The sequence below is a fragment of the Hakea prostrata genome, chromosome 1, assembly GCF_041222555.1.
Source record: "Hakea prostrata isolate BN-2017 chromosome 1, UWA_Hpros_2, whole genome shotgun sequence".
Classification (NCBI taxonomy): Eukaryota; Viridiplantae; Streptophyta; class Magnoliopsida; order Proteales; family Proteaceae; genus Hakea; species Hakea prostrata.
Window position 1 is genome coordinate 59,677,724 of NC_142600.1, and position 24,330 is coordinate 59,702,053.

The window sequence follows — 24,330 nt, forward strand, 5'->3', positions numbered from 1 at the left end:
ATACTCGTCCGATTAACGAGATCCTCGTCCTCGGGTGAAGCAATCCGGCAGATGGAGAGAGAAGGGGTTGATATCGTAAATTTTTAAAATAAAAAACATTTGAAGGTAAAAATATAGTCATATTTACATTTATGCCCTCCGCATTTTAATCCTCATTGTTAGACTTTGTTTTCTAAACGTGGTTGTATCTTGAGCGTTGGCGGCAGCCGCTAAGTAAAAATCCGCTAGAGAAAAACCAAAGTTGGAGAACCCCAAATTATTTGTGGTTTATTTTTTCGGGGTAAATCTCTGGATTCTCTATAGGTGCTTCTACCAAAACAGAAGATCTTTTCTAAGTTCATCAGAATTCTCCTATCTCTAGTATTCTCACACTCATCATGGAAGTAGCCACCATGTCTTTGAGTTCGCCGGACGGGCGTTTTCTATCGACTCCGAGAAACTCAAAGCTTTTCTCAAATCCCTGTTCTAGTGTTTATGTGAATCCGAATTCCAGAACTAGAAACTCAAAACACTTCTCTAGTTCCTCTTGTAGTGTTTCTGGGAAAGCTTCTCTTACCAGTAACCTAATTGCTCCATTTGTTGGCGGGAGTGTGACTGGCGATTTCTGCGGTCAAAAAATCCGTCCTTCGTCTCTCAATCCGTCATCAATCTCATCCGGTTCCCGCGGCAAGAGAGGTGTCGTCACTATGGTAAATTCTTTGGCGCCCAACTGCATTCTTGGCTGCATTTTTTCAAAGTAGTATCTTGGATTCCGGACAATGGAGGAAAACGTTAAACGATAAGTGTCTGGAATATACAATTAGACAATCTTGGAGTTCTTAATGTTTGATATTCCTGTTATAGTATTTAGGATCTTATTTCATTGAGAACCGAGTTAGGACGGGATTTTTGTATTTCCGATCCACATTGTTGTTGCCCTTGTGATGTTGAGTGTAGCTGTAGGCATCCTCTTTCCTGGGAAGTGTAAAATATGGTTGGGTGGCTAGAAGTCCAGAGTTCTTCAATGTAATTGGGTCCCTCTGCTAGAACCTGTATGATTCAGGAAATTATTTTCCCTTTCACACAGCAATTGGCCAACTTACACAAGTTTATTCCAGTTCTTGCTTTACGGTTGTATCAATTACCGAGCCATGCCGCTCATTTTTTCCAACTGAGTTGAAGTTCTACCATCTACACTGAATTTAAGTAAACAATGGCATGCATATTCTAATGGGTATCTCCCTCCTCTGGACTTGCAAAATGGGATGCTTTGATATTCATATATATTGGTTATTCTGTTCATCAATGTTGGTGAACTAGTACTCTTTTGTAGCGCTAGTTATATCTGAATTTTAAGATTCTCGTTGCAGTAGGTTATTATATCGATATCAAGGGTTAAACTGAACAGATTTGTTTCTTCTGACATTCCTGATACCAACCTTGCTTTGTCCTTGATTCACTTAAAGATGTGTGTAGTTTCGACCAAAAGGATCAACCTATTGGTCGAAGATGATTTAATAATGAAATTTATTTAAGGTTCAGAACACTGAGTTGCTAATTGTCTCTTACTTGGAAAGTACCCTCATTCTTATTTCTACTTATGTTATTTATTTTATTTTATTTTTAGTAGTGGGCATCTTTTAGATGAATGCAGCCTTTAGTGTGAGCACGAATTACTTTTTTTGCCCTACTCTATGGCATGTTTCTGATGACGATCCTTGAAAAACTGAGCTTCAAGGGCTCATTTACAAGCTATTTACCATCATTCAACATACCCAACTAGAAAGTATCTATTTCTCAGTATAATCAGAATGATCTAGTTTATCATTATCCTTAAATATCTTTCTTTTGTCTTTTATTTAATCCTTTATTATGTCATAAGACTCATAATGCTATGTATTTCTATAATACTATTAGATTGGTCATGTCAGTGTTGTCCATAGTTTTTCTTCTTTGCTTCTTATTGAAGTTATGCATCATTTTTTCTAACACTCCAATTTTGTACTTATTGTATGTAATATATCTGATTGTGCCTCCATTTTCTAATTGGCATTTCATTTGGTTTCTATGGCTTCCATGGGAATTGATATTTTAACAGGTTATTCCTTTTTTGAGAGGAAGTGCATGGGAGCAACCTCCTCCAGATCTAGCATCGTACCTATACAAGAATCGTATTGTATATTTGGGAATGTCTCTTGTTCCTTCTGTCACAGAGTTGATCCTAGCTGAATTTCTGTACCTTCAGTATGAAGATGCTGAAAAGCCAATCTACCTATATATAAACTCCACTGGGACAACAAAGGTAAACACCATTCTCTATTTTACCAAACTTGTGGAGCATGGATGAACATGTAGGAATTTTATGGATTATTTTTCCAATTCTTCTTAACATTGTCAAATTTTCTTGAAACCATACACGCACCAACTCTTTTTTGCTTTCCCTTATTAACCTAACAAGTATAATTTACTTGTAAATAGTTGATCCATATGGTTGATCCAATTGAAACAATTACAACAATATGAAACAAGGAACAATCATTTTAGACTAGTTCCTGATGCAAGTTATATGAATGGGTTGACTATATTATAAATTTTGGACTTATTCCTACTTCAAATTTTGTGGTAAACTGGTAAAATCATTTTACTATCTAGACATTCATCTTTGTTTTTACTAATGATTATCCTCCTAGATTCATAAAATGTAACCTCAAGTAGATTGAAGGTCAATGCCAAGGTCTCAATCAGAAGCAGCCCGAGTTAAGGGAAAACAGGAAACTCTTGGAATTTCGCTTAGGGTGTTTTGGGCTGAAAATAGGTTATCCTAAGTTGGAGTCCTGGATGGTTGGTTTGATTAAGGATTTCTGTGGAATGTCAAGATGAGCTAAAGAGATGGTGTTTCAAATTTAGAACCAATCTAATATTAGCGAATAGGTTTCTTGAACACCACAAGGTTGCAACGTTGTCAAGGAGACAACGCGATCAGGGCTCCGCCTAGGCAATTAGGCGACAAAGTGGCACCTAGACAGCAATAAGACGACCTAAGCAGTTGGGTCAAAATTTTTCAATACAACTACTTTCTATTATAAGCTAAACAAATATTCAATAGTCTCATTCATAGGAAAAAAGCATTCAAGAATCATAATTATGAAAAATTATTCAAAAAAAGAACACAAACGTAAGTTAGTTTGATCAAACCATGGTTGTCAAAGCGTCTGTCTAGGCATTTACTGATTCATTGATTTTTGATGTTGAGGCTCATACTTTACATTCTGTTGCCTACTGGCACGGGGTCCCACTCCCCGGTGAGCGGGTGTGGGTTTTGGGAGGCCGCCTCAGCTGGGGTGGTGGGGGCAGCGCCCCTGGAGCAAAAAATAGGTCCTAGGTCACTTTGGGCCTTGTAGTTCCTTCGTAGTTTGGGCGTCAATTAAGCGGTTCAACCGCCTTGCCGCCTAGGCGGACGCTTTGACAACCATGCAAGGTTGTAGGGTTTCGGATGTAGGGATAAGATGTAGTTCAATTTCCTAAAGTGATTTGCTGTGTTGGGCTTCACAACGAAAGATGGAAGAATGAGAAGGAGGAAAGCGATGGGTCACATTTACATAGTCCCACACAGCTTTTTTATGTAAACTTCGATAATCAAATCTCATGATTGAGTACTTACTATTGCGACAAGAATAAATACGTCATAGCCCTTGCATAAAAATAGAAACTTGACTAGAATGGAAACAACTCAATATAAGAAACTAACCTTAATAACCCTTACTCAAGCTAGGAAACTATCTAGAAGCTCTAAATAATCAAACCATGATAAAGTAGTTAAAATATTACCAGCCTTTGCCAGACCAATAAGCTTGTTTAGGACCAGCCCTTGGTCTGGTGTCTCCGAGTGGATTATGTCAGTCTAAGCTAGGCTAAGACTAATATATCACACCCCGATTATCATCTATATCATGTATGCTAAGCAACTATTATATACTTTGTACTTACTTTTGTCAATAAGCATCAACCATTAGCACATTACAGATGCACAAAATTCAACCACAACAGTAAGTGCCTCCCAAGGATGGGATAAAGAGAGTAAGAGACTACCAGAAATTCTTATTGACATAAACAACTAATGGCAAACCAATTAGGGATTTTATGGATCAATATTGTACACATTCATATTTCTAGCCAATGACTATTGGGGATTGTACAGTATGTCAATCCTAAAACAGAGTGTCCAAGTTTGTTCATAGTTGAGAACAAGTAATGGTACTATTGGCTTGTTACACAAAAAATAGCAATCGTGACAACCACTTAATTAGAAAAAATAATTAATCAATTTGATTCAACTAAGTTGGGTTGATGAACATATCCAATGTCAAAATATCTAGTAAGAGTGATGTATCTAGGGTTGGAAACAACCCCCCCCCCCAACCAACCAAAAAAAGGGCCCACGTCCAACTTGAACCAGGGAGGCCGAATCCATCCCAGGGGTAGAATGGTCAATTCCTACCCTTGGATCGAGCTATAATGAAGACCAAAAGTTCAGTAATTTAGTTTATTTTGAAGTTTTGGGGGTCAAGTTAGGTGCTTTGAAGAGAGCCATAGGGTTGTAAAAGTATTGTTTCCTTTTTAAGAAGTCCTACTTTTAAGGATAACTTAAATTAAGAAACTGTTATTTTTTTTTGGGTCCAGTTTGTTTGTAATCTTAAGTTATTTAATTAGTATTAGGTAACTTAAGTAAGATCTCAGATCCAAGGGCTGAGATTGCATAGTAATTAGATACCTTTTTTAGAATTCAAGTTAAGTTGTGATGGGACCCTAACAGTCAGGGTAACCCAGTTTGAGTTTGAGTCCTTTGTTTCAGGCTAAAAATAGCCTTTCTAGTGTAAGTTTTTTTCTTCAGATTAGATGAATTGAATGAACTGAGTTTGAGAAAATAGAATTGGGAAGTTGTGGGATCCTTGGGAGGGTGACCTGCGACTGGATTTCTGCATTGTTCTTCAACCTCAAGATCTTCAATCACCTAGTCAAGCATCCTACAAAGAGTATTCTGCAGTTCCTTCTATATACAAATAAGTACAACCCCTTTCCCCATCATTGCAGCCCCTTTCCCAAACCTTAGAAGCCATTCCCCATCTCCTTTTTTCCCCACGTTTTCAGCTCCCACTCCAACTTGGATTCGCTCATCCCAGCCCCCTTCCCTCATTGTTAAGGCCTAGAGTTGCCCCTAATCCCATCGCAAGTCATTCCCCATCCCTTCCCCTTAGTTTCAGCTCTTTTCCAAACCTCCCCTATTCCATTTTGTTCTTCCCCATCATCTTCTTCTTCCAGCGGCAGCAGGTCTTACTCCTTCTATGAGATCATCAATCCCCGCCCCATTCACCCCCTTTTTCCCTCATTAGAATTGCAGGAAGCTTGTGAGTCTAGTCCTACTTTTAGTTTCTGCAAATCTGAATTATTTTGGTGAGTTTGAAAATTCTGCAAGTCATCTTCTACCTTGAGATTTGCAGAAAATTCAAATTTCCAGAATTGTGATTTTGTTAAAGTCTGATCAATTGGGAATTCATCCTAACTGAAAGGACTTCCATTGAGGACCAATCTGGGTGGAACAGCAAGATATTAGGCAACCCTAGCCTAACCGAAACCCTAAACCTAAGTCCTACTTGGTCTAGGATCTGATCTTCAAGTCTGAATTCTAATTCTCGTATAAATTCAGGTCTGAAATAACAATCCCCACACGCTTAAACCCCTATTCTGCCTTTGCCAAAACACCCTATAATCCCTAATTGTGTGCTGGTTCCAAATTAGAAGATCCTGAAGATTAACCCTAAAATCTGGGTTTACATCAGAGAGGCTCATTGATTCGCAAGTGTAATCTAAACTAAAACATGATTCTGAATTAACTCAAACTCAAATTCCTACCAGCTTCTATCGTTGACCAACTCCAACAGGATACAATCAAAATTCTGTACTTGAACAACTCCAAGTCTTCAACGAGATTAAATTAGATGAAAGTTACATAAGTAGCCATGATTAACTGAATGTTTAACTGCATGATTGGGTAGTTTGATTGTGACTGGAATTTTGAGCTCTAGTCTCATTGAGAACAAAGGGAGTTCGTTATCCTCTTTGCTGCTGCTGGTCTGCTACACTTAGCAAGTTGAGGCTTGGCTTCCCTCTTCTTCAACATTCTTTAGAGTATTCCAATAGCTGACACATAACTCCTTTTCTGCATTATGCTTTTGATACTCTCCTGGATTCAACCGAGTCAAACCCCAGCAACAGGGGCTTAAATTCTGTCCTCCATGTGCTATTCAGTCATTTACATAGTTGTCCATAATCACACTTATAAACAAAATGATTTGTTCATGGAACCATCCAATGTTTTCTCTTCGTCACTTTTGTGCTTTGCCCTTTTTCTAGATTAAAGCTCAAAAACTTCTAACCATCATCACATCTTGCTCCTCAAATCCCAGCATAAAAGAGGATTCTGACTGCAGGAGCAGATCGAGGTTTTCTTTTGTTCCCCTCCCCTCCCCCATCTCCCTTGTTTCTTTTTCAACTGTATTGCATTCAAGACCTACACTGGATTATCTGTACCCCAGACTTTTTTGGTCTTGATCATCATTCTACCTTTCTAGTCATGGCTAGTCAGACATTCTGGTGTTCCAAAATAAAAGCATCAATGACTATGTTGCATTGGGAAGTACTGGTTTTTTTTCTTCCTTCTAGTGTAGGATGCAGAATGTTTCCTCAACTTGGAATGTTGACAAGTTTAAAGTTGGAGCTCGATTATATATATAAAATATTGGGTGTTGAATTGTTAGAGTACTTTGCTTAATGATGTTTTTGTTTCTTTATTAATTAATTGTTTTTCCTTATATGTGACAGTAAGATTTTCTTAGTAGGTCATTTTTTTTTATTTTGTGCATATAAGATTTTTTTTCCTGCTCTTCAATGTTATATTTCTTACTTTTGATAACAATTCTGTATTTTTTCCAGGGTGGGGAGAAGTTGGGTTATGAAACAGAGGCATTTGCCATTTATGATGTTATGAGGTTATATATCCTGATTCATGATTCTTTGAAAGCATTTACTACCTATTCTCTTGAAGACATGCATACTCTGATCAGGCTCAGAAATTTAAATTTCTTGCTCTCTTATGATTAAAACACATTTGACAAATTATGAATGGCGATTAGGTTGAGGAAGCTTTCAAATGAGTCATAGCAACGGCAAAGAGATTATAGACCTAGCAATGGCTGAGAGATGTTTATTTTTGCGTTCAATAACCCTGTTTTGCTATAGCTGGTTCATGAACCACCGGACAAACAAAACCCATAATCTCTTTTTGAACAGATTCAAAGGCTTTGTTAGAACAAAAATTTTTTAATAGAAACATTAAACCAGGTGTGCTTTTCAGTATAAAAATGCTGAATAGTAAACAAAGTGAGACCAATTCTTCAACAAATGCGCTCAAGTCAACTTAGAACTTTTATCAACAAAACTAACAAAACAGGAAAAACCAAGTGCACGAAGGACACCAAATGTCAGAATGCACGAAGGATAATAAAGAATTATGGGGGTGAACTAAGTGCAGGAAAAGAGGATCTATGATGCTTTCCCGGTTCCCATGCTTCATACTAGAGATGAGAAAGAGACGGACAACTAGGAAGACTTGAAAGATGAGCCAAGAAGCATGGAAAATACATTTTGGTTGCCAACTCAGTCTCACACGTCATAAGAAATTCCAAACAGAAGACTTGACATCTGAGCCATGAAGCATGGAAAATACATTCATCATTTCTTGTGTCTCTCCTCTTGTTGTCTCCGTGGATTCCTCTCATTTAGTCTGGCAGCTCTGGCCACTTTGTCAGAAGCATATCTTTTGTGCTTCCTTATTTGTAATTTATATTATTCATTTTATTAGAGATCAAATTATAGTTACTGTGCATGTGAGTTTCTTCCAAAACAGAAGAAGTTGGAGATAACAATTCTGTATTGCACCATGGTTTTAATTATCCCTGCATGTGCATCAATGCTTCTTGTATCTTCAAGGTATTGACTCGATATGGTACTGATACAAATTCCTAAAAAAATGGTATTATTACATCTTGGAAGCAACACCTTAGGGCCTGTTTGGTTACTTGAGTCTGGAGAATTTAAATATCTAGAGATTTCAAATCTATAAATTTCAAATCAATGGAGTCATGGTTCATAAAATTAACCCTTCGGTTAGCTTGAATCGTTGGAATAAAACCTGTAGATTCATCCTGAAAAAACATTTATGAAATCATGGTTCAAATGTTTGACGCTTTTAGTATTGGTGAAATACCTCATACCCATAAATCTACAGATTCACGTTTTTAGTGTAAAAAGATGAATCTCTAGATTTCATGAATACAAGGATTCACACAACCAAATGGGTATAAATCTCCCATTTGTGAATCCCGAGATTTCAAATCTCCGGATTCATGTAACCAAACAGGCCCTTACACAATCAGTAGAATGCATTTGTCTCTTTATTGTTTGTTGTCGTTTTTTATACATGTTACACTTTGCATATTAGTTAGTTATACTATTACATGCTTCAGAATCTGTATTTTGCATTTATCTTAAGAATTTCCATATTTTTCTTGACTATTTTCGTACCCATTTTTAGCTCATGTTGCATTTCTCTGATGCGAATATACAATATGGTATGTTTGATAAATCACTCTTCTAATATGATGCCTAATACCAATACGTTATTAAGACTTGAAATGTTAGGGTTAACTTTGTATGCATATGCATTTAAAAATAAATTCCTTCATACCATGAAATGTTGGTGTTTATTAGTTTGTTCCATTAAAGCTTTCTTTACTGCAGGTATGTAAAACCACCAATTTTCACCCTTTGCGTCGGCAATGCTTGGGGAGAAGCAGCACTGCTTTTAGCTTCTGGTGCTAAAGGGAATCGCTCAGCTTTGCCCTCTTCGACCATCATGATAAAACAGGTTTCTCTTAGCGATGGAAAGCTGCTAAGTCCATTTTTTTTGTGTAGTCGCATGTGTAGTATGATCTAGTTTTGCCTTCCATTTCATCTTTCGTTTGCCTAATCTAGTTACGTCATTGGGATCTTAATATTAAAACAATCTTTAATGGGATCTTAATATTAAAACAATCTTTCTTCCTATATATGCAGCCAATTGCTAGGTTTCAAGGTCAAGCAACAGATGTTGACCTTGCCAGAAAGGAAGTAAAGAATGTGAAGAAAGAGTTGGTAAGACTTTGCTGCAGTTTCAATGTAGTTGTGAAGTACTCCTGTTGTATATTTCCTGCAATTTTTTTAATAGAAATTGCATTGTTATTGGAATACTCCACCTGGATTTGATGAAGGGAGTACAAAATTTTTTTAATGAAAAATATTCATGACACACTCAAAGTCCACCTGGTTATTTGCGTACACTGCAGCGAATCCCTAAAAAGCTAGAAAATGGGATAAGGAAGAACAATATTTTATGTTTTAAAATTTCTGAATGAGTTATATCTACTAGTTACAAAGTAAGATCTTAGCCTGAGGGGTTGTCTTGTGTACTATTAAGCATCAGTGTTGATGGTGAGAGATTCAATTCTCATGATTATGATAAATAGTTAAGATTGGGAGGAGATTCTTCTTTGGGTAGCACTCCAAATTCCAACCAGACCAGTTCTCATGTTTCATGGGGATATTTTCGTCTTGTGGTTAAATGGGTCAGATCTCAGATGGCCAGTATGGTTTGTCTTGGTTGGGATGACCAAGGCCCTTCGCTCCATTGATGCCATACCAAAACTGAACTGATTTGCTATTGGTTCTGAAAAATCGATTAGCTATTAATTTGTCTATTTTGGTATCTCACAGATCTTTTAATATAGGGCTAATATGAATGATCTCAGGTTAAACCATTTTCTAACCCGTTATTGGCTTGCTAATATATTCCTTGATTTGAATTTGTTCGAATAAGGAACTAGAACAGGATTATCTAATGGAAGGATAGGTTCAGTCATCATAGATGTGCACATCACAATATTTGCTTTGTTCCAAAAGCGTTCCAAAAAACCCACACAAAAAGCAGAATCATTCATTTTAATGGTGTCATACAGAGCGCAAGAGAAATAGATTGGTTGAAAGCTGTGGAGGAGGGGGGGGGAGAGGAGAGAGAAAGAGAGAGATCTTGAGGGATTTCTTTCTCCGGCTAATCAGAGATTGATACCAGCTGTTGTTGGTGTTGCAGCCTTGCAGGCACCTTGCTTGCCGATAAATCTCACCATGTGTTCAAAGGATTAGTGAAGTTGCCGGTATGAGAAAACAGCCCACTATTGCTCAGGTCATGCTTTGTCATCCAGCATATGTCTTCAATGACGGTCAGCTGCAGGTTTCTTGGCTGTTTCATGGTTATAAAGGCCTATTAATCCAGCGATTCCTGATGTCACTTCTCTGGGAAGGATGAACTAGTTAGAGAACAGAATGATGCAGATCCAACACCCATTTGGGCTTCTAATTAGCAAAACAAGCCTAGGTTGGATCATATTCCAAAAAAGATGACATGTGATAAAATAAATAACAAGAGCAATTTTAGTGAATGGTTATCAAATCTTTTGTCGAACAAAATTCGTGCGCAAAAGGGTTATAGGGAAGTGCAACTGATATTCTTCATTCATAACCGTATAGGTACACCTACCCATGGTGTGAGATCTCGCTCTCGAGCGAGATGGCGAGATCTTGGTCAAGATGCACCATTTTCAGTCATAAACTTGGTGATCCATCTCGTTGGGTTGAAACTTGGTATTAGCTTATTTAAGGTCTTTTGAACACACTAGTGACCTTGGATTTGTGAAAAAAATAACCCTATGTATGTCTTCTAAGTCGACCCTATGTGTAAAATCGGAATGCTGTGAAATGCAATGTTAGACAACATATAATGTAGATATATCAAGTGATTCAAGTTAGTAGCTGTCAAGTATCAAATACATTATACATCAAACTATCAAAGAACTTAAATGTCTTAAAATTGTACAACAATAAGAAGTTTTAGTAAGTCATAAATCATAATCCATAAGTTCACAAGACTGTAAGAGTATCACTCAACATTCTACATCAACTGATTCTAAACGGTGGCTGCATATTAGAATACATTAGGCAAGTAAATCTTAATAGTTACATAACTTATAGGTTGTAGTGTTATGGACTTATCAGTTATCACTTATAGAGTTATAGTAATGCACTTTTTATTAGGATAATTTTTTTTTTGCCTAGTTGCAACTGCATAAGGTTTTCCAAAACTCCTAGAGGCATCCCTAAACTCCCTGATCTGTACAACAATTATTTAATTATTGTACTTTTACTACTGTATATGCACCAATGCAAGAAGTTGAAGAAACAATTGAATAAGTTCTCACCTCTCCATTGATTGTCCCTTGCATGACGGGATTTGGCCCAAGCTTCTCTACCACGTCTTTCACTGCATCCATCAACTTTACATTAAGGCCCAGATCATTCTTGTAATGGTACTTTGGGTTGAGGTAGTAAGCTTGTATTGTGGAAATAAAAAATTTGGTTAGTGATTTGGTCGTTTACTTGTTTATAAATTATACGTTATAACAAATTAACAATGTAAATTGAAGTATACAACAAAAACTTAAAGACTTAAAAAGTGACTCACCAGCCAAGTGCAAAGGATGCATCAAGTGCGTCTCCCATCTATCATTGATGATCCTCTCGTAGGATTTGAAGGAGCCAGGGGCAGCAGCTCTAACCAACTCTTTCATTTGTTGGAGGCTAGCATATAGGTGGGGCATTGTGGGCTTCTTCTCCGAATCCACCATCCTTAAAACAAACACAATAGGCTCTAAAAGGCTCACTGTCCTATTCAGCTGCCTCCAAAAGGAATCATCGTCGATGGTTTGTTGGACTACTACTGCATCAGGATGACTAGATCTACGCCAATTAAACTGCTCCCCACTTGCAAACATGTGCCATAGACCAGGTCTCACTAGATCACCCTTACAATGGTTCCTCATCATCTTCAGCACATAACCGTGGTTATAAATAAAGTTGTTGACCCTTCTAGCCCTCTCAACCATAGCATTGATTGATTTTCTCTTCCCCAAGTCTCCTTCAACATAAGATCAATCGAGTGTGTTGCACATGATGTCTAAAATAGGTGGATCCTGTTGTTGTTCTTCTTCATCAACATTTCACCAGCTTTTTTGAAGTTAGCATCGTTATTTGTGACAATTTGGACAACATTGCTTGGCCCTACCTTGAGGACCACTTGCCTAAGAAGCTTGTAAAGGTAGTCAACATCTATGATTTTATCTGAGGCATCCAGTGACTTAAGGAAGGATGTCTTTCTATTGCAGCTTAGCATGAAATTAATGATGGACTGTCTAGTAGGACCAGTCCATCCATCAGCCATCATAGTATCACCATATGTTGTCCATCTTTCCTTCAATGAACCAATGTATTCCTCCACCTCCTGCTTCACCTTTGGTAAATATTTATTCATTACTTCCCAAGTTGTTGGGCCTTTAACCCCTACGCTTGCCCTAGCAATTGCATTGATCATCCCTTGATAGTATGATGTTTTGGCTACATTGGCTGTAATGTTGTTGTAGAGCATGAATTTGCTAATCGCCAACTTAGCTTCCTCCTCCTTTCTACCTTCTCTACCTCCAACAATCATATATGGAATGTTTCTTTAATAGGTGCCTTGATGCCTGAAGAGGGAGGGGTCTTGGTCAAATGTGACATTATAATGTGCAGTCTTCCTCCTTTCAGTCCTCTCACTTCCATGAAAAATGTCTATGTGGCATGGATGCCCCTAACCCTGAACCACCTGCTCCTCTTTTCTGTTCATATTGTCTCACATTCTCAAAATATAAGGACTGTCTGCTAGCTTCCATTGCAGCATTTATCTGTCTCCACTCGGTATGTGACTCAATACCTATACGCCTCCTTTCATCATCGTTGTCCGACTCCTCATCAATGACAACAAAAGGTCTGTGTAGTCACTGTATCCTCAAATTCCCTTTGCTTTTGTGCCATCTCATCCTCCTTTATTTGTCTTCCTCCCTTTAAAGTTGCTGCAATTGTTTGTTGCATTTCACAAGGAACCTTGGGACATTTGGCAACATCTTTGTAGCCACCAGCCAAGTGTTGCTTTAATCTGGTTGAACTACTAGAATTCAAGGTTTTGAGGCAATACTTGCATTGAGATTTTTCTTGTCGGCAATCAGTGGATCCCCATGTTGCCAAGCAATGTCTTGAGTCCCATTGCTAGTGCTACCACTCCCATTAGTTGCTATTTAAGCTACAAGTTTACAACACTCAAATACATACATGAATGTTCCCAAATAATCATTAGAATAATTTTTAGATAATTAAGAACATATAAAAATAATTTATAAAACAACAAAACACACACTTTGTTCTAGCATACATATATACAATACTCAAACAGACATGTTTGTATTTTTAAAATAAACAAAATAACGTGGGCATCATTTAAATTTTTTTTTTAATAAAATGTTATTTTACATAATTATTTAAGTAAAAAAAAAATACAGCAAGCATGATAATCAAAATATGACTACATGGGGTTGTAGCCCTCTCAACGTAGTTTAACATAAGTGATAATCACATTCATATCATAAGATTTTTTTATATTTTTAATTTTAATTTTTTAGATATTATATTTTTTAAATACGAAAATTTTGAAAAATAAATTAATAGCAGAAAATTAAATTTGTTTCCATGAAAGTGTAGATCAAAACTAGTAGATCAACGCATATTTATACTAGACTCACACACCTATTGTATAACATTCTATTTGAAAAAAATTCAAATTTGAGGAAAAATCTTACCTTTGTTGAAGATCTAGTTGAAATAGGCTTAAATGATGATAATCTGATGTTGTAAATGTGTTAAGGACTTTTGGAAGTTAAAATCTAGTTGAATCCCCAAAAAATTCAGGCAAAAAATTGATTTTCCAGTGAGATTGGAGAGTTGAGAGGCGAGATCTGCCTCTCTCGCACGAGATAGGGGGTTTTAAAACCCCCTAAAGCATGTGATTGGGCCCATTGTGGCGAGATCTTGCCATCTCGAGGCGAGATCTCCCATCTCCCGTCTCTCCCCTCTCTCATCTCGCTGGGCTAAAATAGCAAGATATCTCGCGATCTTGCGAGATCTCCCACCATGCACCTTCCCACGTGTGCTTAGAAACCTCACAAGAGAAAATGGAGAGGCCATCATTCCTGGTGGTGTTTCAAGTTTTAGTAGGATTTGTTACTCTTTTCCTTTTTCAACTCAACTTTGTTATATCCATAACCCCTTTGATGGAAGAACAAAGACACTTATGGCTATTAAAATTTTGCTCAGCAAACCTAAGTTATCCCTTGTGTGGATGCCTTCTCTGCTGGAGAGATTGATCCTTTTGTTGCCCTGGTAGTTCAAAGTCCAAGAAGATTACTTTTGTGCCCTTAGATGTTTAAAATCCCAACTCTTACTGCTGATTGTGAAATCAGTCCTCATAGATCTGCCATTACAAGCTGCTACCATGTGAAGAGATCAATCCATGATTCTGATGTCAACTACCAGGACCCCCCCCCCCCCCAATAGAGGCCGCAAGGACCTAGGGCATAGCCCTTTCCCACTGAGAAGCTGCACCAGTGAGGGCATCTTGGTCGTTTTCCAGGTGCCCTATCCCATTTTGAGTAGTCTCAGAAGAATTAGAAGCTCACTAGGACTCCAGATCTACTTTTACTTTGCTAATGGATTGCTTCTCAAGTTTATATGACAGAGTCCTAGTTTGTAGAGGACTCTTACAGTCAAAGTGCAAGTAATAGTTAGAATCCTTTCTTTACATTTAATTTTTCGTTTGAATGTGATTGTAGTTAGTAGTTGATAAGTCTCATTTGAGTTGGAGTCCTCCTAGTTAAGAGTATGGGTTTTTCTAAGTAGTAGGTTTGTTTTGAATAGGACTCCCTAGTCCCTAGGTATCGAGTTTTATTAGGAATTCTTCTGTTTTGGCTATAAATTAAAAGACCAGTGACTGTAAACATTCAGATTTAATTATTGAATAAAAATTGCAGGGAATTTATAGCCAAGGAGAGTTTGGCTGAGTAGGGATTCCAAGAGGAGGGAACCCTGTGGAATCCATAGAGTGACTTGTTATCAACAAAAGTAAAGCATTCCTGCAGCAGCAGCACTTGTTCTTCACTCCTTTTTCAAATTCCAGCAAATACGAATCCCCATCCCAATTCCCAACCCTAGAGCCTCCCCCAGCCCTCTCTATCTTCTCTCTTTCCTGCAGTTGTTCTAGAACCTTCCCTAGCCCTAAAACCCTAAACCCTACTTTCCATTGATCCAAAACCTTAATTATCTTTGGAATTAGCTTCAGCCTTACCCCCATTAACTTCTACTACAGAAGCATGGTAATTTGCTCCCCTTCCAAACCCTAGAACTCGACCATTGTTCTTGTGCAACCCCAAAACCTAGACCTAAAACAGAATCTGCAGAAATTGGATAATTCAGTTTAATTTAAAGAACCCTAGCCCTGTCAAATCATATTGTCTGAACCTAAACATCAACCCCTTGCTGATTCTAAACACTAGAAACCCTAGCCACAAGCTGTAAACCCTAATCCCTTTAGCTGCGGGCTTAAACCCTGTATCGGTGGCCCCTCTCTCCTTGGTTCACATCAGTTTCCCCCTTCATTCCCATTTAATATTTAGTCTTGTTATTGGAGACCCCATTCATAGGGATCCGCCTACAGACCAAAAATTTCCATTAGAATCTGCTGAAAATCCATGCCACAGCCTATATAGACCATCACCTTCACCATGTCAAGAGTCCACATCAATTTACAGTCCTAGGCCTGAGGGTTGGCTCCTTTCTTGAATTTTTGGTTCTCGTAAAATCTTGAAAACTAGATCCTAGAGCTATCTTAATCTACCCATTGGATCATCTCCCTTAGTTGAGTACCTAAGTTCCCCCCAACTTTCATCCCCATCCAACCACAACATCTCTAGATCCAAGACTCCTACCTACATCTCTATGAAACATCATTTTTTTGTTTTTGTTTTTTGACAATCCAAGACCTGATCCCACGAGTTTAAACTTTGTGAAATCCGTGGCCTATCAACATCATTTAAGTGTATCCCTAACAAAAAAGAGTCTTGGAGGGCATGTCTTTTGGTCAGTTGAGTTGGTTGTTTAAAGATCTTGGAAGATCTGGCTCCAAACTGGTAATCCATCAAACTAGGAGGGAAGTAGAATCTAAACGAGTTGAGGTTAAATATCAAATTTTATTGCTTTGCTTTTCTGGTGGGTTATCTATCAAGCACCATTCATTCAGATCGTACGAACTGAAACTGGACCATTAGGGATGATGAAGGATTCTAATGGTGTCCGATTTTTCCCTACCTACCTGTGATCTTGGACTTAAATTTGTAATAAAAAGTGTGAAATTCCACCCCTGCTGATTTAGTGTCTAAAATGGAACCAACTTTGTTTACCCCTTTTTAAGTCAGTTTGGACCTCAAAGTCCAATTCTCGTTGTAAGATACCTTGACTTGGAGAGAATTACAAGCGACTTTGTTGCATAGACTTAAGAGGTGAATCTCCTGTGTCATCACATGCAAGATGCTGACACTTTAGATACTATAATACCAGTGATGTGGTTTTAGTGTTTATATATTTTGCTAATTTACAATTTTATTAATAAGAAAGCCTATGACATCCAACAACAAAGTAATTATTCCAAGAAACAGCAATTAAAACAGATAAAAAATAGAAATAGAAAAGGGCCACACAGTAGGATGAAACCCAGCTGAGCACAGGAATGTTATCACCTTATGAGATACAGTTATCTCCAGTCTGGGTTTCCTTCCATCATTTCTTTCCACTAGTGCATGGACAGGCATCAGTCTTACATTATTAGCCGGTTTAAATGGAAGCTTTTTTGTGGAATATGTATTATTAGTTTTAAGCATCTCATTAGCTAACCTTTTGTTCATAATATAGTTTTTTGGGGAAAATTTCGTTGCTATAAAAAGGCAAAATATCTTCAATCGTATCTTTTCCAGGCTCCAGATTTTAAATTTTGTAACTTATGTCCAGATAAAAAAATTACATGAATAAATTTCTTAGGTCAATTGTTTCTAAATAAAATTGCTTTCCAAGCCACTATGGCACTTTTCAGTAAACTATGTATTTGCTGTTGGGAAACCAACTTTGTCTAAACTATTTTATTTCTTCTCAAGGTTGACCTCTACTCAAGGCATATAGGAAAACCACATGAGCAGATCGAAGAGGACATCAGGCGTCCAAAATATTTCAGTCCTAGTGAGGCGGTTGAGTATGGTATTATTGATAAGGTATCATCAGTGAAAAAGTACAACCATTTCCTTCTGTTATTGCTACAAACTTGACTTAATCATATAACATCTTTCAGGTACTGTACAACGAAAGAGGAAGTGAAGATCGTGGAGTTGTTTCTGACCTGAAAAAGGCTCAACTTATATAAGCAGTCATGAACTCTGCTGGTCAACAGCAGTAATATGGTGGCAATTTTACTCCAGAGTGACCAGAAGCTGAATCTACTATTGTAAGATAAGTTTTATGGATTTAATCAATCCTCCAATGGGGGAGAATCTTTGTTTTTATCATCCTTTAGAAATTTGTCTATAGCATTACTCTTGGAGCTTCATTTTACATGCCTTATGTTTAACTGTTCTGTTTTTCCTCCCTTATCAATATGAATTTTTTTTTATGAAAGTTGAAACTACGATCTGCTGTAAATCAATATAATTATTCAGTTGACAACAGGACTCAGAATTCTCTCATGGCCTAGCCTTATCACAATAGCATGCCTAGTTGCTTTTAGGCATCAAAATGGCTTATCGAATTTCAGTCTCAATCAGTTGCCATATTTATGTGCCTAGGGCACACTAGTTCCTGTTCTTGAGTACGATAATGTCAAGTGGAAGCTGGTTCTGGAAGAGAAACGACAATGGATTGTTCTTTTCATTGCCACATGTTATCATGCAGGTTCAAGTACCCTAGGGGAGATTAGACATCTGGAAATGGTGTTCAAGTAGTTGCATTGACTATGTAGTAATTTTGCTTTGCTTTCTTTCTGCACTGAGATTGTTGGTTGCAAATGAAATCATTCTGACTGCATAACTGATCTAATTCAAGTCTCAATCATCTCCCACATTCTATTCTGTCTTCCTCTCTTTGCTCTTACCTCACAGGTGTAAGAGGGAGATATCAAGATTTCCACAGCTGTATGCAAATATTATGGGCTCTACGCGTTCCTGAAGCTAAGTTACGTCTTCCATGGTGGGTGCGGTTGGTGGAAGGAATAAAAACTTAACACCAATCAGAGTTTGAGCACTGTCATTAGATAAATCTGACTTCACAATAGAATGAAAACCAGAACAATAAGAAGAAGAAAAAAAAGAAAAAGATATGAAGCCCGAAACATAATGAGTGGGACGGACGTACATGGACTCAAAATGGAATACGGAAATATTTATGAATCACTCTCCACCCACGCGTAATTATAAAAGTCTTTCCCACTGGATACCTACCACGATTGTCATCTTTCTTTCTTTTTTAAAGAACACACCACGACTCTTGAAAAGATATTCTGGTGAAATGTTTAGCTTCTGTTTTTTTTTTGCAGGGTTCAGCTATAAGATTTAATCACGTGTAACATCTTAATTAAAGGATTAGCTTAAGATAAACCAATGAATATCTTTGGGTTTTTTTTTTTTTTTTGGGTAGGAATGAATATCTTTGGTTTGAATGTTATATATAACAGTATCTTATAATTTATAAGGAGAGACTTTTTAAGGAGAAGAGTCAAATATATGTGAGCCTGTTGCTTGTCCCAACTTAAAGAAATGGAATCTTAGATGTTTCAGTTTTTTAACACACTATGACCCTGAGAGAGACCCTGAGAGAAAATTATCTCATTTTTTTTGGGCTGCAATATCAGGCAGCAGGAGCATCCCTACAGCTTGGGTAGCAAAATTTCACCCAAAACACCAGTCTACAGTCATGGAGAAAATTGGCATGGTTTCCGATATAAATTTTGTTATAGAACATAAAAGGACGCGGAGCTCCTCTATTTCTTGAATGTGCGTCTATTATGCACCATTCAGTTGTTAGTGTATCATCTAGGCAAATCTCTTGATTTAGTGGTTAGCAATTAATCTCAAATTCAAATTCAAATTTCAATTTTCAAGAATAGAAGTCGATTATCGACCATCAAACCAACATATCTACTGGCGTGATATAGAACTATGGAATGCATGATCAGTAGAGCTGCAATAGGGTCAAGTTAGGCTGGACTTTCAAAACCCTAATTTTGATTTTAAATATCCTTCTCTTGCCCTAGCCTTGACCTTAACCCTAAAACGCTAGGCTGGATTGAGTCAAGTTAGATACTTAACCTTAATTGTAATTCACCCTTAGAGCCAAAATCTTGAACCCAACTGGGTCAAAGTTGCTTGAGAGTTCAATCGTACAACCATCCTCCAATTCAGTAATGCTAGCATAATTGCTATACTTCCAAAATAATATTTATTTGATTTTAAAGTTAAAAAAATAAAAAAAATTCCCTAAAGAGAGAAATGTTTTAAGAAGACATGCAAAATTATGTGAACATCCCTAAGAATTTAGATCCTCTCCACCTATTCTATCTATACAACTATACACCCACAATCACTTGAGTGTGGGACCCAATCTACTTTGTTCTGAAATGAGCAGGCGTTTAAGTGTAAATTTCACATTTATGTGAGTGTAAGTATATGACTGTATAAGTAGTTTAGATGGAAAGGATTTGGACTCCATTTCAAGTGAGCTTGCAAAACAAAAATGAAACAAGTGCATGTATCTGAATCCCAGTTGGTCTCATTTTACATACCTTAATTGACCTTAATTTATCCATTTATTTGACTTACAAAATTTGGATAACTACACACTTAAAAAGAGTAGTAATTTTCTACTAAATACAATTGTACCCTACTAAGACCATTTTCAGAGTAAAAGTGATAGGTCTAATGGATCAAATCAATGATCTAGTGAGAATATCTTATGCGTTTTTCTCAGTGCTTTTGCCCCAAATTCTAAGAAGATGAAAAAGCCTAGAGAGTCACAGGTAAGAACGCGGATTAAGTGGGTCAGTAGTCAATACCAAACCCATATAAGCCAATAGTTTTTAGCCACTCACTTCAACTCACCGTTAGAGAAAGAATATTTTAATTAACCACTAAATCAAATTCAGAGGAAGAAAGAATTGTTTTGGATTCTTTTAGTACATGTGTTGAAAAGAGCAAGACCAAAAATGATAAAAGAGAGAGTGGAGAAGAAAAATTAGGCATGTCTACTTACATTCTCTTTGTCTCCTCTCTTCTTAAAAGAGATTTTTCTTTTTCAAGTTTATCTAGAAAGGGAGTCTGACACTCAAGGGTTAACAAAGAAGGTTCAATTTAAGTTCTATGCATTTAATGCAAAATATTCAAGTCTCAGTACAATAAAGGGAGTTTAACTTCAGTGCTGTGTATGGCCACGATCGAATGAGTGGTTGAAGTCGCAATTCCGACCACTCATTTTGCATTTTTTTTAGGTGTGTTATAGGTCGGTATGGTTGAAAAAGTTTAAAACATAAAATAAAAATGAAATGAGTGGCCGACCAGTCGTTCTATCCTCACCGTACGCAGCTCAATGTTGCGCATTAATTGCACAGCACTGTAGCTCTATCTGGGGAAGTCTCTCTTATTTGAACATGATGCACATTGCAATCCCATGTTAACTGCACTAGTCCCATAACTCCAACTATAAATATAGGTTTCTCTCTACACTTCTTTTGTCACCCACAAACTTGCTCTCTTCCTTCCTTGTTCATCTCTTTCAGAGCTCAGTAGTTGAATTTTCTCATTCCTTTTGATATTTCTCCCTCAAACATGGGTTTTTCTCTTGGCTTCCCATCTTGTTTTCTGTTCCTCATTTTGCTCTTCCCAGCATTATGTACTTCCCAGGACAAATTTGTAAGCTCCAAGGCAACTTACTTTGGTAGCCCTGATTGCCGAGGGAACCCACGTATGCCTCTCTTTATCCTCTCTCTCACAACACACACAAGTCTTGAGAGTGAATATATAATATGAACAACTGATGGTGAAGATGACTAATGGTTTTGTTTGAAACAGGAGGAGCTTGTGGGTATGGTGACTATGGACGAAGCGTGAACGATGGAAATGTTGGAGCCACTGCTACACTCTGGAAGGGCGGCGCCGGCTGTGGTGCATGCTACCAGGTTCGTCTCTACCTCATGGAGCTTCTGTATCTAACATAGCAGTGATTCTTAATTTCAAATTCTTGACTTGTGTTTGGTATGCATTCTTGGAATATATTTTGGGTCCAAAAAGGCGTTCTGAAACAAGAAAAGAGAGAATAATTGGATTTCAAAATGTATGTACCAAAAATCTATGCCAAGCAAGACATACCAAACACAATCCTTTTAACTGAATGTTAACTCTACAACATATCTAATGATGCTCATTCATCGTCACGAATCAGGTTAGGTGCAAGATCCCAGGAAAGTGCACACAGGAAGGAGTGAACATTGTGATCACTGACCATGGTGCAAGTGACAGTGCTGACTTCATCTTAAGCGCTAGTGCCTTCGCAAGGCTGGCTTACCCAAACGTGGCCTTAGACTTATTGGCTCTTGGTGTTGCTGACATTGAATATCAAAGGTGTGGTGCTAAAAACAATAATTTCATGGACTTTATATTATTGTTGGTTGTAGATGTGCTTTGCCCTAATGATGGTAGCCTCCTTTACGGGCAGTTAGTTTAAAGAAGTCTTGAATTCGAACTTCTATTCCTCAACACTTTCCCCAATTCTCCCTCCTTGTTGGGTTTAACTTCAGAGTGCTGTGTATGGCCACGATTAAATGAGTGGTCGAGGTCGAAATCTCAACCACTCATTTTGCTTTTTTCTTTTTTCTTTTTTTCTTCGGTTATAGGTAGTTATGGTTGAAGACGTTAAAAAATTAAAAAAAAATGAAATAAGTGGTAAAAAAATTCGACCTGGACCACTAGTTCCATCCTCACCCTATGCAGCACTGAAGCTCAATCCTTGCTGTTTCCCATTCTCTGGGCCTATGAGCTTCCAATCCTTGTGACTCATTTGATAATAATAAAAAAATAATAATTATTGCTTAGTTAATTAACTATATGCTATTGTTGTGCAGGATTCCATGCAAGTACCCTGGGCGCAACCTTGTGGTTAAGATTCATGAACATAGCAAGTTTCCTGAATACTTAGCCATAGTCTTCTTATACCAAGGTGGCTTATATGATATTGTAGCTGTTGAGATATGGCAGGTATGTTTGGCAACAAAAACTATTTTCTAACCAAGGTTTGTTACAATAAGGTTCTCCCTTTAAATTTCTTTTATCCTTTAGGAATGAAATAAAGGGTATTTTTAAAAAAGATTACGACTTCATAGTTCACCTCTTTAGTGACAACAAATTTTTTTAATGTAAACTTAACAAATATATCTTTTGGGTGCAGGATGACAACAAACAGTGGAAACCAATGAGAAGGGCATTTGGCACATATTGGGATACACCATCCCCACCAAGAGGTGCACTTACCTTGCGGTTCCAGGTGACCGGAAGTGTTGATGGACCAAAATGGGTGCAGTTGAATAATGTGATTTCCAGTGAATGGATGCCTGGAGTTGAATATGACTCAACAATTCAGCTTACTTAATTAGAAACTAATAGGAGAGATACACACCTATTTGGCTTGGCAGGAGAATGTGTAACTCTACTAGTTATATGCTTATGCTTATGCTTATGCTTGTGTATCTAAAATAAGTCATCTAAGTGCTAGATTCAAGGATCTATGTCACTTTCGACTGAAGTGAGATCACTTTGCTTAATAAAGATGCTTCTCTTTATATACGTCTTTCAGTGTTAGTTTTCATGATGACAAACTTATTGTTGAGCTTTCTTATGTGATAACAATATCTTTTAACTTTTAAGAGTACGATAACAAGCACTTAAAAGGATATTTCAGCGACCAAAGGGAACATATATGATGTTACCACTCAACAACTAACTTGAAGCTCCTTTTAGTACCCATTTGAATGTGTGTTTGGTATGGTATACAAACTATATCCATTTGGTTAATTAATTGCTATTTGTACAGTTATAAATAGGTTTGGTGCAATTGCTTTTTGAAGAATATGTTATCTGAATATGAATCTTCCACTCCATTCCAAGTTACAAGACTCATTACTTTTTGTTATGAACAATTCTCCAAATAGTTTCCAGGCATTATAACTCTTCAATCTCAATCAACACAAAAACACAGATCCTCTCTCAAATCTATGGCCTTCTTTATATTTAACAAGAAAGTCTGGAGCTTCAAAAAGCCAATATGAAAATTGGAAAATTAAAAAGAGAAGAGAAAACAGAGACCAATTGTTGAGAATGTGTTGATAATTGAGCCTGGTGGCGCCTTTCAAATTGCCTCATCAGATTGCAACCACTCTGGGTTTTGTTTGAACTAGAAAGATGAATCTGAACCAGTTGATCATCAAGATGTGTCTGAACCAAATGAATCCTGTGAGGAGATTGGTTTGTTGAGGGAAGGTTCTGATCCAATTTCACCACAAGGGTCTAACAAATCTGGGCTGTCAATCTTACCAGAAGGGTGGTCTTGGGTTGAGATGTCCTTATTTACACAGCCAAATTTTGCTTGCTAAGAATGCATGGCGATTGTGGTCTTATCCTAATTCCACTTGGGCTAGAATGATGAAGGATATTTACTTTCCTAAGAGTGATTTTTTGCATGCTAAATTGGGGAACCTTCCTTCATGGGGATGGAGGAGTCTCCTTGAAGGAAGGGATGCCAAGGGGTTATCAAATTGATTGGGCCGGGCCAGTCTCGGTTGGGCCTACTTGGGCTATCAGTCCAAAAAAGTTGGACTTAGTAGAGCCTATTAATTATTCGGTCCAGTCCAATCTTGGACCATGTCGATACGTCATGTCGGTTTTCGGTCCATAATCGGATCATTACAATCAATCTTAACCAGACTTAATCGGGTTGTAGACTCCATTGGATTCTTATAATGTTAAATTGAATGAGAAATAAAAATGGGACTCCTATGAACTTCTCAAAGTCTTCGATCACATCTTTCCCTTTTTTTCTTTTCTCCATTCTCCGTTGGAGCCTTGAGAAGATGAATCCCCTACACACCACTCTAAAAAGTATTATTAATTTTTCTTACAACAACAACAACAATAAGCTTTGTCCCAA

General features: G+C 37.4%; 2 protein-coding genes across 2 annotated transcripts; both read left to right on the top strand.

Moving 5' to 3' along the window:
- Positions 1–261: 261 nt before the first annotated feature.
- CLPR4 (CLP protease R subunit 4) lies at positions 262–17,564 on the top strand. The gene is made up of 7 exons (XM_089141208.1): positions 262–689; positions 2,078–2,281; positions 6,970–7,025; positions 8,836–8,962; positions 9,151–9,228; positions 17,250–17,363; positions 17,441–17,564. The coding sequence occupies exons 1-7, from the start codon at positions 378–380 to the stop codon at positions 17,510–17,512; spliced, it is 963 nt and encodes a 320-aa protein (XP_088997334.1). The 5' UTR covers positions 262–377; the 3' UTR covers positions 17,513–17,564.
- Positions 17,565–20,854: 3,290 nt separating this feature from the next.
- EXLB1 (expansin-like B1) lies at positions 20,855–22,994 on the top strand. The gene is made up of 5 exons (XM_089141217.1): positions 20,855–21,096; positions 21,204–21,310; positions 21,574–21,752; positions 22,253–22,385; positions 22,576–22,994. Exons 1-5 carry the CDS (start codon positions 20,961–20,963, stop codon positions 22,774–22,776), a joined length of 756 nt encoding a protein of 251 aa, XP_088997343.1. The 5' UTR covers positions 20,855–20,960; the 3' UTR covers positions 22,777–22,994.
- Positions 22,995–24,330: the final 1,336 nt, after the last annotated feature.

What these genes read in the sequence shown, in the direction of transcription:
- CLPR4 (XM_089141208.1), top strand. Translation starts at nt 378, where the DNA reads ATGGAAGTAGCCACCATGTCTTTGAGTTCGCCGGACGGGCGTTTTCTA. An exon ending in AGAGAGGTGTCGTCACTATG is followed by an intron (nt 690 to 2,077) that starts GTAAATTCTTTG and finishes ATATTTTAACAG; the next exon opens with GTTATTCCTTTTTTGAGAGG. An exon ending in ACTCCACTGGGACAACAAAG is followed by an intron (nt 2,282 to 6,969) that starts GTAAACACCATT and finishes TATTTTTTCCAG; the next exon opens with GGTGGGGAGAAGTTGGGTTA.
- EXLB1 (XM_089141217.1), top strand. Translation starts at nt 20,961, where the DNA reads ATGGGTTTTTCTCTTGGCTTCCCATCTTGTTTTCTGTTCCTCATTTTG. An exon ending in GCTGACATTGAATATCAAAG is followed by an intron (nt 21,753 to 22,252) that starts GTGTGGTGCTAA and finishes ATTGTTGTGCAG; the next exon opens with GATTCCATGCAAGTACCCTG. An exon ending in TAGCTGTTGAGATATGGCAG is followed by an intron (nt 22,386 to 22,575) that starts GTATGTTTGGCA and finishes TTTTGGGTGCAG; the next exon opens with GATGACAACAAACAGTGGAA.